Consider the following 15,718-nt stretch of genomic DNA (forward strand, 5'->3'; position numbering starts at 1 on the left):
TCATAAGTGACAGAGCTGAGATTTAATCTAGGAAATGGATAGCTTATTGGACAATTATCCAGTCTTTACATTTTGTTTATAACTTTAAAAAGTACAACATAATCTATCCATTAATAGGAAGACACAATAGAGTGGTTACTTAAATATAAGGAAATAACATTAGACACACTTACAGCAGTGATCTCTCTGTTGCCACTCTTGAACACTCTCTCCACAACTAAACTAGCATCCCAAATATTTCTGGAACAAAAAATGTTTTATTGTGCTTTAAGTGAATAAAAATAATTAAAATAAGTAGCAAATGCCTACTATAGGAACTTAATGTGTTTCTTCAGTTTTTAAAACTTAGCAATGGTTTCATTTAACATTTTATTAAGTTAGCTGGAAGAACAGAAAATAGAAAATTTTCCAAACCTAATAGAACTAGATTATTTCAGATAATGAAACACTGCTGAAGAAAAATCAAAAGGTTCTGCATAATTATAAATAAAGGAGTATACGAAGACAAAAAATATTTATAGGAGCTCCGCACTCTTTCAACATTTTAAGGTAAATGACTTAAAGTTTACATCTCAAATCCAAAAAAATACATACTACCCATGATAGCTAATTAGATGGTACGGTAGACTGACTGCAGAAAAGGCCACGTTCTTTATCCCTCCCTATACCTATCCCCTGGAAACCCCGGTGGCGTAGCGGTTAAGTGCTACGGCTGCTAACCAAGAGGTCAGCAGTTCAAATTGGCCAGGTGCTCCTTGGAAACTCTGTGAGGCAGTCCTACTCTGTCCTATAGGGTCGCTATGAGTCAGAATCGACTTGATGGCAGTGGGTTTGGTTTTGATTTTTTATACCTATCCCCTATTGCACTGTAACTCTGATGCTTCTCTCATAAAGACCACTTGCCGTGGAGTCAACCCCCATGTGTGTCAGAGGAGAACTGTGCTCCATAGGGTTATCAATGGCTGATCTTTCAGAAGATTGCCAGGCCTTTCTTCTGAGGTGCTTCCGAGTGGACTCAAACTTCCAACCTTTTGGTTAGCAGGTGAGCACATTAATCATTTGCACTGCCCAAGAGTTCCTAACATAAAGAAGAAGTAAAGTCTACTTCCTCATCTTATGAATCTGGGCTGGCCTTAAAGCTTCCCTCTGGACAAGTGAATGAGGTGAAAATGGATGGTATGTCAATCCTGGGCCTATTACCAAAGGTTTTGAACATTTCCATCCTTCTCATTAACCCTGCCAGCACCAAGATAAGCCCTTGCTAGCCTGCTGAAGGATGAGAGACCATATGGAGGGGAGTTCATTTGCCCTGGCTTAGTGCGTATCAGTCTACAAGGATGACCCTAAATAGGTGTGAGAGTCCAGCTAAGATGGCAGGGCTCCTTGCTATTTCACAGCTGACTACATACACATGAGTGAGCCCAGCCAGTCCAAAAGACCTGTCCAGTTGACCTGTAGATGTATGTCACCGAGTTACAGGATAGTCTGTAATGCTATATATCAATATGTATACAGATATATTTTGAAAAAATATATATGAAACACAGCACAGATACAAATAGTTATATAAGAAAAAGACTAAATGATAGAAAACAGTATTATCAATTGATGAGCTACAACTAAAATTTAATAGAAATAAATGATGTCCCAAATTTAGACTTAAAAATGTTCAACAGCTCAAAATAGGTCAAAGTGAGCAATAGCTAAATTATTCCATGAAAAACTTACCCCATAATTCGAGAAAAGTAAATGCAAATACCATTGTGTTTTCCGGAGTACACAATCTCTGGTCCAGTCATACAACTCATACTTGTGGCCTGAGTTGCTAGGTTTCCTGCAGCATACATTGGTGTTGACATGGCAGGAGGCTGCAAACCTTATACGTACGTGAAAAAAACAAATCCTCTAAAAATAGTACCTTAACGATTCAGAATTCTTGACAACCCAAGTTTGTTTTATCTGGATCCATAGATAAGAATATTCATAAAAATACTGAAATAAATAGATAATTTATTTGGTTTTCCTTAATAAGCAGAGAGACTTAGACTTGATAGGTGCTTCTACGTGGACTTTCAAATGCCTGCAATGCAGGACAAAAAGGAAAGAAAACTTGCCATCACTGCTCCTTATGCAGGGAGTAAAAAAGAACTAACCAGGGCTTAATTAAATCCTGGCACCCAAATAAGGGGCTTTCCAGGCATACCACCAAAGGAGTTCCTAAATAGAGGCATTCATGGCCTAGTGCCAATACTTGCTTTGATGTCACTTCTACTAAACCATATTATTTTAAAGGGAACAGGGCAGGTTAATCTGTTTCACAATAAGCATTAAAGGTAATAACTCCCAACACTAGTTCTTCAAAAATAACAACAATCTAAAACAAAGAAAAGAGGTACCTTGAGGTGGTGTTCCCAGAAAGGTTGGATTTGGATATGAACTACTGCTAGGTAAAGGAGAACCTAAAATGAAAGGAATATAAAAATTTTGAATCAGATCAAACTCAGACACAGAACCTATTTATAAGCATAAAGAGTAAGGAGTGGCACTACCCGTCATATATTCAAGAATTAAGAGACTCATCTCAATTTCCCAATAACTTTCTAATAATTCTCATTTTGAAAAACACTGATGTTATTATATCATTCATCTCATTTCCTTTGAAAATATAAGTTCCATAAATACTATTTTGTAAACATTAAAGATTCAATATTAATGAGAGTTTAATATTATTATCATGTTTAAGTGTTAGACATCCATTAAAATATGCTACGAAGTTTGTGAAGTTCTAACTGTTTCAATGTTCCATACTCACTAGAATAGACAGGAGACCCCAAGATGGGACCAACATTACTTGGAGGGGGAAGAGCAGTTGGAAATCTCATCTGTGCTTCACCGCCGTACCTATTTTTATGACAAGAGAGGCTGAGCTTATTTAGCAAAACTATCCATCTTAAAAGCTGGGATTGTTCCAAATCCTGCTTAGCTTCAACATAAATTCTTTAAACAGTGGCCATTTTAATAAATTATGTTGACAGTGAAATATATGCAGAGAATACATAATAAATATTTGTTCAATAAATGTTGACTTGAAACTGCTACCAGGAAGAATTATAATGGACTCTGCCAGTTTCTTTAAAAAAAAAAAAGCATAGAATTTACTTAATGGTTAACAGCAATGTAATTTCCATTGTAGTTACGGCTACATAGTACTTAAAAAACTTTTTAAAAAAATCACATTTCAAATTCTTAGCTACATATTTCCCGAGTAAAAATATCCTTGAAACAAAGTTTCCTTAAAGTGATTCAGAATCCTTTGTTACTGACAATCCACAAACAGCACGAGTGACACGGTGTTTGAGAAAGCAAAAATCCCAGAGATGGTGACTCAGGTAGAAAGAAGTGTAAAGGGATAGGCTGAAGCTGGAGAAAAGAATCCAGACAAAGGGTATTAATGCCTGGTTACCATAATGGATATGCTCATCTAGATGCTTCCGACAGCAAGGTAATCTTCCTAAATGGCACCCTTTTGCAAATGAATGTTAGGAACTTGCCTATGCAGTCACTGAACTGTTTTGCAGGCCTAAAAAGGCTGTAACTACCACACAGCAAACATAAAATACAGTAATACTACCTAAAGTTTTATATTATGCATGGCAATATCACAATCCCATTGGCCAATGCAACCATTTTCAAAAAAAGTGAGCCAGTACGGAAGAAAACTGACATATACCTGAAGAAAGCTCGAGTAGCCCAGGCAGATACTTCTCTATCACAGGCAGCAGTGGAGCAAGCAAGGATCAGGCAAGTTGCACAAGCCTGGTCTTCCTGTCAAAAAACCCAAAAACTTTCCTTATTTTAAAAGAAGTTTTGTTTGCTGTTGTATCCAGTGTTTAGATCTGTGCCTAGAACAGAGTAGATGCTCAATAAATATTTGCTGGCTGAGTTGAATCAGTTGGTATAAAGGACTGAACAGTACCGGTTTTCAAGTTTATCATAGGTGTTAACAAAGGATGCTCTCCCTTTCCCTTTTTAACCAAAATTCAAATTTAGTTCCTAGTTTATTCCTTCATTTTTTCTACCTTTTAGAAAATAACTACAATAATGGCCAACATTTAATGAATACCTATCATGTGCTAGGCATCATTTTAAAGAGTTTAACACACATTAATTCTCACACCACAAACTACTATAATGTAGTGCATATTTAGAATATGAGGAAACTGAAGACTGGAGAGTTCAAGTAACTTGCCCTGGTGGTAGAGCTGGAATTTTTATAACAGATATTGTATGCTTAAGTTTGATTTGGCATTCTTCATTTTAAACTAAGCATTCACAACTTATCATTCCTCAGGTCATTAACAAAAAAATAAAAAAGGGACTTGTCTATAAATGGACTTGCCCATAACGTTTTGGGCTTTTAACAAAAATACATTTACCATGTACTGTGACCATTAGACCCTTACTAATATGCTTTAATGATAAGGATTTATCAACAAAAGAGAATAAAAATTTGGGAGGTTACTATAAGCCTTATATGCATTAATCCTGCTCCCAAATATTAGCACACATATAGTGATACAGGTAAAAAAGGATGATTGGTAACATTATCAGATTATAATAATATTTTGGTACTAATTTACATAACATTGAACTATCATTCTTATCATTCCCTTGTTTAAAAAAAAATCATCACATAAAAAAAAAAGGATAAATAATTACCTGGTGTAATTTAAAGAATCTTTCAATCTCTTCTCCATCTCCACCTACATTACTTACAAGAAGATGCCTCAGTTGATCTACAGGTCTAAGTTTATGAAACATAAGACTCCCCTTAGAAATAAAAAAAGAAAGAACATGAATAAGAGATTTACCATACTTGGCTGGTGGCAGCTGACTATACTACTTTATTTAGTGAACTCAAAGAAACACAAAGAACTTTAAAACACAAAATAAACTGATCAAACACATAATCTACATTTCAACTCCTAACTACGCTAGATCTATATATCTAGAGAATAATTAATAGGAAAACACTGCAACCCCCCCCACCCCCCACTGCCCAAAAAAAGCAAGGTGAAAAGGGGCTGGCTCTACCACACAAAAAACATAAAACACTCTATAAAGCCTTATATTATGCATGGAAATAGGACATGAATAAGTCAGATCAGTAGAACAAAAGAGAAAGTTCTGATAGAGGTTAAAGTGAATACTGGAATTTAGTATAGGATGAAAGTCACCCGCCTCTCAAACCAGAAGGTTAAAGTTAGATTATTCATTAATCATGTTGGCACAATGTATAGCCATTTAGGAAAAAATGAAGCCAGATCCATATTCATACCATATATCAAACCAAACCCACTGCCACTGAGTCAATTCCAACTCACAGTGACCCCATAGGGTTTCTAAGGCTGTAAATCTCTACAGAAGCAGACTGCCACATCTTTCTCCCAAGGAGCCTCTGGTGGTTCAAACCACCGACTTTGTGATTAGTAGTCGATCACTTTAACCACTGTGGTGCCAGGGCTCCTTGTCATACCATATACCAGGATAAGTTCTTCAAAAATTTAAAGGACAACATAAAATCACAAAAGTACTCGAAGAAACAATGAGTTAATTATTTTACAAACTACAGAGTGCATAAGGTTTTCACTTATGACATAAATCCCAAAAGAGAACAGATAATTGGCTACTTATAAAATTTTCTGCATGGGAAAAATCTCAATGAACAAAGTCAAATGACAAACCAGGAGAAAATATTTGTGGCTAAAAATCACAAAAGGTTAGTTTCCCTGATGCATAATTCTATAAAAGAAAAAGACAAATAGTAAGGTAAAATAAGAACAGATAATTCAAAGAAAATACCCATTTAAAAAGATAGACAATCTCACTCTTAATAAGAGCATAATCATACTGTGCTCAGAGAGGCGTGAAGAAACAGCTACACATATCACTAAAGAATGCATAGTAGGAAACCAAGCAGTATCTATCAAAATTATAAACAGACATGTCCTTTGACCTAGCATAAGCATTTCAACAGTTTAAGTTACATCAAAAACATACATAATGGTATATGTACATACTTTCAGCATTATTTTTAATAGCAAAAGATGATCCATTAATAGGATCCTAGTTAAATATGGAGCCCTCACGGCAAAGTGGTTAGGAACTCAAGCTGCTAACCAAAAAGATCAGCAGTTTGAATCCACCAGTTGCTCCCTGAAACCCTACGGGGCAGTGATACTGTGACCCCTATAAGGTCACTCTGAGTTGGAATCGACTCGACGGCACAAAATCGACAGCACACAACAGCAAAACAGGCTACATTCATAAAAAATACCTTTCAAATGTAAAAATCAATGAAAGTACTTTAAATATTGACATGGGAGAGCTCCGAAATAAACTATTGAGGTAGAAAAAGCAAGGTATAAAATAATGTCCATAGTATGTGACTATTTGCTTAGAAAAGTATTTGTATTGTTTGTATATCCATCACATATCTCCGGATACACAAGATTCTGACGGCATGGCTACCTAGAGAGAGACCCACACTGGAAGGGAGAATTTCACTATATAGACTTCTGTTTTAACTTTTGATTTCTGTCAATGGACTACAATCAAGAAAACAAATAATAAAATATTTTTAAATAAGTTAACATGAGAACTATAATTATTTTATTTCATTGTTTTTAGTAGTAAAATTTAGCTTACAGCATATTCCACGTTCCTGAACACTGGTGACAGCACTGCTAAGAAATGTATAACACTTTTCAAGAGTTAGTTCTTTTTGTAGTACTTTTGATACTGACAAACTACTCCTTAAGAATGCAGCAAGGGTAAACGTTCAGAAACAGTTAAGTAAATGATTCTCTTAAGTGACTACTGCACAGTACTTGATGAAGTCATTAACTACCACTTCACTCGTTTCTGTCTCCATCTGAGCAGAGTATGCACATACCTGTGCAGAGAGAAGCACAAACTTCTTTGGAGGCAACATGTGCTGCTGGACAACAACCGGTGAGTCGGTTATTGGAATATGATCCTTATTTAATGGTGTAATTATCTTATCTACTTTCAATTCATCTATTGCAGATAGAGCCCAGGAATGACCATCAACGTGGGTCGTCATCTATACATATAAAAAAAAAATCAAATATTTTATTCAAGTTACATGAAGCAAAACCTGTTTCGGGCGGAGGGGAGGATACAGACCTAATCACTAATTAACTGTCCTATTCTTTTAATTATCTTTTATATTCATAAATTATATTTTAACATGGAAAGACAAAAGTAAAATTTTCTCAAAATAAACTGATTATACTACTTACTAGAATCACAATTATTTCTATAACCAAAGACAGGATACCTTCTACCATCTTTCCAGGATAGATTAATTTACGTAAGAAGATTTAGTATTTCTATTTGCTGCCATGTAGATTTTTGTTCTTTTCTTACGTTATATTTGCTTTCTAAGCTAAGAGACTCTATTTTCAAAATGTTTTAATCTTCTACAGCATTTTATTATTGAAAATTTCAAGCACAGAGAAGTGTTTAAATAAGCGTAAATATCTATATACTCAATATGTAGACTCGATAGTTGTTAGCACTATGCCATATCTGCTTTATCTCTATGTATTTTTTCTTTTATTGAATCATTTGAAAGTAAAGTTATAGACATGATACTTTACCCATAAATAAAAAGCTCATGCGTTATATTCTGTAGTTGTTTTTTTTTAAAAAGCCCTCAGCCATTTGAAATATATCTCAAGTATTACACAAATAAAATGATACGATGGCTAGTATTTGCTTTTAAAATACAACCACGTATTTGTGTGTCTGTGTATGTATATGTAGAGAAGAGAGATGAAATAACATGAAAAAATATTTGTAATTCTTGAACACGGGTTCCATTTACTATTCCCTCCACTCTTATGTATGTTTGAAAATTTTTATAATTAAAAAAAGAAAACTTAAAAATTTAGGCAGAATTATAGTCTAAATCATAGCTATAATAGAGGTCTCACAATTAAATAACTAAAAAATGTGGTTTATTTAAAAGGGACAAAGATTGTTACAAAAAAGGTATATGCACTTCAAGGTACATTATAAAAAAACACCCTAAAATGGTTCCAAAATTTTTAGAAGGATGTCTTTAGTGACTATCACAATGATTTTTAACCTGACAAAAGAAAAAAAATCGGGTACACTTTTTTCAATAAGATTTCTAATCACATAAGAGTATTCAAGTATTAGAAGCTGTAATAAATCAGATAATTAAGTTCCTTAACGTACTATTCTTCACTGAAAATTACACAAAAAATACGTTTTTTCCACAATTCTCAAGATAGCTTACTTGAGTTTCCATAATTGGTTTTTGGAAAGGAAAGGTGTCATGGTTGACACACCACAAAATATCGTTATCTTCATTTTCTGAGGCTGCCATCAACAGAATTCCTAAAAGTTTAATACACAAAATCTTATTATACGATGCCAAATAATATGTATCCCCAATAATCATAACAGTATTATTACCATTAATATACACATCACCCACATACAGACTTGATGCAATTAACAATACACAATATTAACCTTTATGAGCAAACAAGCTAAAATGAATAAATCCCCTTAAAAAATACATAATTTTTTATAGAGTAGAATCAGTAAATGTCCCAGATCTTATGCTGCATTTTTTTTTTTTAGGTAACACTTATTCATTTCACATTTAATCATTTCTGAAGTTAAGATATATTTTGCAATTAAGAGGTTTATCAATTTAATTGACAATGTAAAAACCTTATTAGTACATAAAATAATGGTGTGTCTTAGAATTAACGGTATGCCCCCACGTGTCTGTCAGTTTGTTGTACTGTGGGGGCTTGCGTGTTGCTGTAGGCTATTCCGATACCAGCAAGGTCACCCATGGAGGACAGGTTTCAGCTGAGCTTCCAGACTAAGACAGACTAGGAAGAAGGACCTGGCAGTTCACTTCTGAAAAGTATTAGCCAGTGAAAACCTTATCAATAGCAGCGGAGCACTGTCTGATATAGTGCTGGAAAAGCTGCCTCTTCAAAGTAGAGTCGACCTTAATGATGTGGATGGAGTAAAGCTCTCGGGACCTACATTCACTGATGTGGCACAATTCAAAATGAGAAGAAACAGCTGCAAGCATCCATTAAAAATCAGAACCTAGAATGTATGAAGTATGAATCTAGGAAAACCGGAAATCGTCAAAAAAGAAATGAAACACATAAACATCAATATTCTAGGCACTAGTGAGCTGAAATGGACTGGTATTGGCCATTTTGAATCGGACAATCATATAGTCTAGTATGCTGGGAATGACAACTGAAAGAGGAATGGTGTTGCATTCATCGTCAAAAAGAACATTTCAAGATCTATCCTGAAGTACAACGCTGTCAGTGATAAGATAATATTCATACGCCTACAGGGAAGACCAATTAATATGACTATTATTCAAATTTACGCACCAACCACTAGGGCCAAAGATGAAGAAACAGAAGATTTTTATCAGCTGCTGCAGTCTGAAACTGATGAAACGTAAGTAATCAAGATGCATTGATAATTACTGGCGACTGGAATGCAAAAGTTGGAAACAAAGAAGAAGGATCAGTAGTTGGAAAAGACGGCCTTGGTGATAGAAACAATGCTGGAGATCGAATGACAGAATTTTGGAAGACCAACGACTTCTTCATTGCAATACCTTCTTTCGCCAAAATAAACGTGACTATACACATGGACCTTGCCAGATGGAACACACAGAAATCAAACTGACTACATCTGTGGTAAGAGATGATGGAAAAGCTCAATATTATCAGTCAGAACAAGGCCAGGGGCCGAATGTGGAACAGACCATCAATTACTCATATGCAAGTTCAAGCTGAAACTAAAGAAAATCTGAGCAAGTCCATGAGAGACAAAACATGACCCTGAGTATATCCCACCTGAATTTAGAGACCATCTGAAGAACAGATTTGACGCATTGAACACTAGTGAACGAAAATCAGACGAGTTGTGGAAGGACATCATACATGAAGAAAGCAAGAGGTCATTGAAAAGACAGGAAAGAAAGAAAAGACCAAGATGGATATCAGAGGAGACTCTAAAACTTGCTCTTGAGTGTCGAGCAGCTAAAGCAAAAGGAAGACCTGATGAAGTAAAAGAACTGAAGATTTCAAAGGGTGTCTTGAGAAGACAAAGTAAAGTATTATAATGACATGTGGAAAGAGGTGGAGATGGAAAACCAAAAGGGAAGAACATGCTCGGTGTTTCTCAAGCTGAAAGAACTGAAGAAAAATTCAAGACCCGAGTTGCAATAGTGAAGGATTCCACAGGGAAAATATTAAACGATGCAGGAGGCGTCAAAAGATGGAAGGAATACACAGAGTCATTATACCAAAAAGAATTAGTCGAGGTTCAACCATTTCAAGAGATGGCATATGATCAGGAACCGATGGTACTGAAGGAAGAACTCCAAGCTGCTCTGAAGGCACTGGCGAAAAACAAGGCTCCAGGAATCGATGGAATATCAATTGAAATGTTTCAACAAACAGATGTAGCGCTGGAGGTTCTCACTGGTCTATGCCAAGAAATTTGGAAGACAGCTTCCTGACCAACTGATTGGAAAAGATCCATAGTCATGCCTATTCCCAAGAAAGGTGACCCAACAGAAAGTGGAAATTATAGAACAATATCATTAATATCACATGCGAGCAAAATTTCCTGAAGATCATTCAAAAACGGCTGCAGCAGTACATAGACAGGGAGCTGCCAGAAATTCAGGCTGGTTTCAGAAGAGAATGTGGAACCAGGGATATCATAGCTGATGTCAGATGGATCCTGGCTGAAAGCAGAGAATACCAGAAGGATATTTACCTGTGTTTTATTGACTATGCAAAGGCATTGGACTGTGTGGATCATAACAAATTATGCATAATGTTGTGAAGAGTGGGAAATGCAGAACACTTAATCGAGCTCATGAGGAACCTTTACATAGATGAAGAGGCAGTTGTTCAGACAGAACAAGGGGATACTGATTGGTCTAAAGTCAGGAAATGTGTGTGTAAGGGTTGTATTCTTTCACCATACCTATTTAATCTGTGTGCTGAGCAAATAATCCGAGAAGCTGGACTATATGAAGAAGAATGGGGCATCAGTATTGGAGGAAGACTCATTAACAACCTGCATTATGCAGATGACACAACCTTGCTTGCTGAAAGTAAGAGAACTTGAAGCACTTACTAATGAAGATCAAAGACCACAGCCTTCAGCAGGGATTGCACCTCAAAATAAAGAAAACAAAAATCCTCACAACTGGACCAATGAGCAACATCATGATAAACGGAGAAAAGATTGAAGTTGTCAAGGATTTCACTGTACTTGGATCCACAATCAACAGCCATGGAAGCAGCAGTCAAGAAATCAAAAGACGCATTGCATTGGGTAAATCTGCCGCAAAGGACCTCTTTAAAGTGTTGAAGAGCAAAGATGTCACCTTGAAGACTAAAGTGCGCCTGACCCAAACCATGGTATTTTCAGTGGTATCATATGCATGTGAAAGCTGGACGATGAATAAGGGAGACTGAAGAAGAATTGATGCCTTTGAATTGTGCTGTTGGCAAAGAATACTGAATATACCATGGACTGCCAAAAGAACAAATTTGTCTTAGAAGAAGTGCAGCCAGAATGCTCCTTAGAAGCAAGGGTGGCAAGACTGCGTTACATACTTGGGACATGTTGTCAGGAGGGATCAGTTCCTGGAGAAGGACATCATGCTTGGCAGAGTACAGGGTCAGCGGAAAAGAGGAAGACCCTCAACAAGGTGGACTGACACAGTGGCTGTAACAATGAGCTCAAGCGTAACAACGATTATAAGGATGGCTCAGGACTGGGCAGTGTTTCATTCTGTTGTGCATAGGGTTGCTTTGAGTCCGAACTGACTCGACGGCACCTAACAACAACAACAACGACAATATTGAATGAGATAGTTTACGTGCTGGTTAATTCAAACACACCATGAAAAAAAAAAAAGAAAATGCTAGTGAAATGGCAGAGTTTCAATCTGTAATATATTCTCCTGTGTTTGCTGAATTTCAGTCCCTCCCTCTCACTTGCCCCCTTTACATTATCTTTGTTAATATCAATCTTAAATCCATAATATGGTATTAGGTGATGGGAACAGAGTTAATTCATAAAACATATAACTGGCTTGTGAACAATTGAGAGCAGTTTATATCAAGATGGCAGAAAATGTTTCTTAAAATTTAGCATATGAAAGTTTGAATAACTAAAATGTGATTGAATTGTACTCATTAAAACCACAGATATTTCTTCCTAAATACATTTGTAGCTTTATAACTTATTTCCTTTTACAAAAGCATAAAAAGAATACAACACTCAGGAATAAATTTTAAAAAAGTAATGCAAGACCCGTACATTGAAAACTAGAAAACACAACTGAAGGAAATTAGGGTAGGCCTAAGCAAATGGAAAGATACTTTGTGTTTATGGATTCGAACACTTAATGTTAAGACAGCAACGCTCCCCATATTGATCTACAGATTCAACTATCAAAATCCCAACTGCCTTTTTTACAGAAATTGACAAGCTGATTCCTAAATTCATATGGAAATGAAGGGATCCAGTATAGTTTTAAAAAATGTTGAGAAAAAAAGAGAGTTGGAGGAATCTCACATCCCAATTTTAAAACTTACTACAAAGCTACAGCCATTAAGACTGTGTGTTACTGGCATAAAGACAGATGTATAGATCAATGAATAGAACTGACAATCCAGAAATAAACCCATACACTTAAGGACAATTCATTTTAGACAATGGTGCCAAGTCAATTCAATGGGAATAAATGAGATAGTCAATAAATGAGCTACAACTGGATGCAAAAAATAAAGTTAGACCCTACCTCATATCATACACAAAAATTAACTCAGGATGGATCAAAGAGCTAGTAAATGAAAAACCTGAATCTATAAAAATTGTAGAGGAAAAGAGGGATAAAACTTCATGACCCTGGGATAGGCAATGGCTTCACGGATATGAAATCAAAAGCACAATTAAAAAAGAAAAAAATAGGTAAAGTGAACTTCATCAAAATTAAATGGTGCTTCAAAGGATACCATCAAGAAAATGAAAAGGCAATCCACAAAACAGAAGAAAACATTTGCAGACTATGTATGTGATAAGGGACGTGTTTCTAGAGTATACAAAGAACTCTTACAACTGAATAATAAAAAGACAAATACTCAAATTAAAAATGGGACAAAAAATCTCAACAGTCATTTCTTCAAAGAAATGGCCAGTAAACGAACGAAAAGATGGGCAACATCATTAGTCATCAAGGAAATGCAAATCAAAACTACAATGAAATACCACTTCACACCATTAGGATAGGTATAATTAAAACAGATAACAAGTACTGGCAAGGATGCAGAGAAATTGGAATCCTCATACTCTGTTGGTGGGAATGTAAAATGGTGCATTCACTTTGGAAAATGGCCTGGCAGGTCCTCAAAAGGTTAATGGTACTTACCGTATGATCCAGCAATTTCATTCATTCCTAAGCATATACCCAAGAGAAATCAAAACACGCCTACAAAAAACTTTTGTTTATGACAGTGTTATTCATAATCGCTTAAAAGTGGAAGCATTCCAAATGTCCACAACTGATGAATAAACAAAATGTGGTATAGCCATAAAAAAGAATACAGCACTCATGCATGCCAAAACATGGACACATCTTGGAAACATACACTGAGTGAAGAAGGCAGATACAAGAGGCCACATACTGTATGACTCCATTTACATGAAATGCACAGAAAAGGCAAACCTAATAAAGCCAGAAAGTGGATTTATGGTTGCCAGGAACTAGGGTTATGGAGAGTAATTGCTAATGGTGTGGAGGTTTCTTTACGAGGTGATGAAAATATACTAAAATTAGCAGTGATGGTTGTGCAACTCTGTGAATATACTAAAAACCACTAAATTGAACAATTTAAAGGGGTAAATTTTATGGTATGTGAATTTTATCTCAACCAAGCTGTTAAGTAAAGTGGTAATGGTGCATGGTACTATGTGTTTGGAAAAATTTCTATTTGTAAAGTATTTCACTTGGGTGTTGAACAATAAAATGTTGGAAGTCAGCAGGATAAGTACCGAAAAGGCCTAAGAAGGACCAGAAAATCAAAACAAATGTTTTGGAAATGTTTTCCCAGAAGGGAAAAGGTACATACAGATTTTTTTAAAGTTTTAAATATTTAACCAAAACTTAATTTTTGGTTTAACTTAATTAAGAATCCCAAAGTTTATCACAAAGATTCTGTACTGTTGTACACAAAACTTTCCACATCCATAAAAACGTTGCCTGCTTGGTATCAGAAGAGTTTGGAATCTATTAACAGCAGGTATAACACTGATTTTGACAAGCGAGCTCATATACAAGGTTCATAGGATGCTGAAATTGAAGTATCTCAAACAGTACTTAAACATTTAAGCAATACTATAGTTTTTATATACACACCAAATACTTTAAATGTTAATACAAAATAGATATAGATGCCGTACCTGGGTAAAAATAAATCATTCTAAACTTTACTGTAGAACTGGTTTATGTTATTTTCAAACAACTCAAAATGTCTTATGATTTTATCAATTTTAAGAAACCAATATTAAATCTGGTAGTGCTTCAAAACATACCTTTACTATAAAGAGCTTTATGTACTTTTGAAGGCTTTTCCACAGTTGAAGATGCTGAAAATCCAGGAGGTAAACGAACATGAACCAGTGTCAACGTATTGGGCCGTGCTAATGGCTGTCTGAATGGACATGTGTTGAAATATAACCTTATACCTGAGGATGGGGAAAAATTATGTATCAGTCACAAAAAACAAAGGACCCGAGGAACGTGTGTTATTGACGCAATCCCATATAGGCACACAAAAGTCTGCTAATGCCATATCGCTCTCCTGACTGGTTTTAATCACCACCCAGGTGACTACCTGAAATGGATTTCTAATAAACTGTGATTCAGAACTGAGAGGTGAATCAACACATTTTGGGAGAAAAAACTTGTAACTAAAAACCAAGGGGTCCTGGGATCCAATTCAGGCTGACAAGACAGAATGTTAGCTACCTTACCTTTCAGGTTTGGTTTTACATCTAAAAATGAGGAGACAGAACCAGAGGAATCTCTCAATTTTCAAAATTCTTAATTTTATGAATTCTTAATATGGTTTGACAATTGATACAAAAATCTTAACATGGAATTCCAATTGTAAATTAACAGAGAATTACCAAAAGTTATAACAGTGATGGCAGATACATAAATACAACAACTTACCTGTATGTGTAACAGCCAATAACTGACAATCTAGTGATTCAGAATTTTCAATCACTGCTATCTGAACAATTGGCTTAAAAACAGAACGATCTATTGTCCTAAAAAAAAGGAGAAAAACTAAAATGTATTTTAAAAATATATCTATTAAATTGCAAAGAAACATTCCCACCAGCATTTTTACATGTCTGAACATGCTAAAGTAATTGAAAACTAATTTCTTAGGAAAGTGATGCAATCAATAGCAGCAAGAACTAGCAAAAAACTCTAGTATGTGTTTTGTTGTTTAAGAGTAACCCTTTTTTCAAATAAAGATCATGAAAGGATGCTAAAACCATTGAGTAAATGGTT

The 15,718-nt window shown here is 35.4% G+C and overlaps 1 protein-coding gene across 2 annotated transcripts in view; it reads right to left on the bottom strand.

Annotated features, from left to right (window-relative positions):
• NUP155 (nucleoporin 155) overlaps positions 1–15,718 on the bottom strand; it is a 63,298-nt gene that overhangs the window by 31,694 nt on the left and 15,886 nt on the right. For both annotated transcript variants that reach the window (XR_010318386.1, XM_064271396.1), the window contains exons 10-19: positions 15,371–15,468; positions 14,728–14,880; positions 8,351–8,451; positions 6,956–7,126; positions 4,720–4,830; positions 3,731–3,825; positions 2,813–2,901; positions 2,397–2,459; positions 1,729–1,876; positions 174–240 (exon numbers count right to left, since the gene is read on the bottom strand). Coding sequence is in view for 1 of the 2 variants with exons in the window: in XM_064271396.1 (XP_064127466.1) it covers positions 174–240; positions 1,729–1,876; positions 2,397–2,459; positions 2,813–2,901; positions 3,731–3,825; positions 4,720–4,830; positions 6,956–7,126; positions 8,351–8,451; positions 14,728–14,880; positions 15,371–15,468 (1,096 nt within the window). In the remaining variant the exon portion in view is untranslated. The remainder of the gene's footprint in view (positions 1–173; positions 241–1,728; positions 1,877–2,396; positions 2,460–2,812; positions 2,902–3,730; positions 3,826–4,719; positions 4,831–6,955; positions 7,127–8,350; positions 8,452–14,727; positions 14,881–15,370; positions 15,469–15,718) is intronic.

This window comes from Loxodonta africana, chromosome 2, assembly GCF_030014295.1.
Source record: "Loxodonta africana isolate mLoxAfr1 chromosome 2, mLoxAfr1.hap2, whole genome shotgun sequence".
Classification (NCBI taxonomy): Eukaryota; Metazoa; Chordata; class Mammalia; order Proboscidea; family Elephantidae; genus Loxodonta; species Loxodonta africana.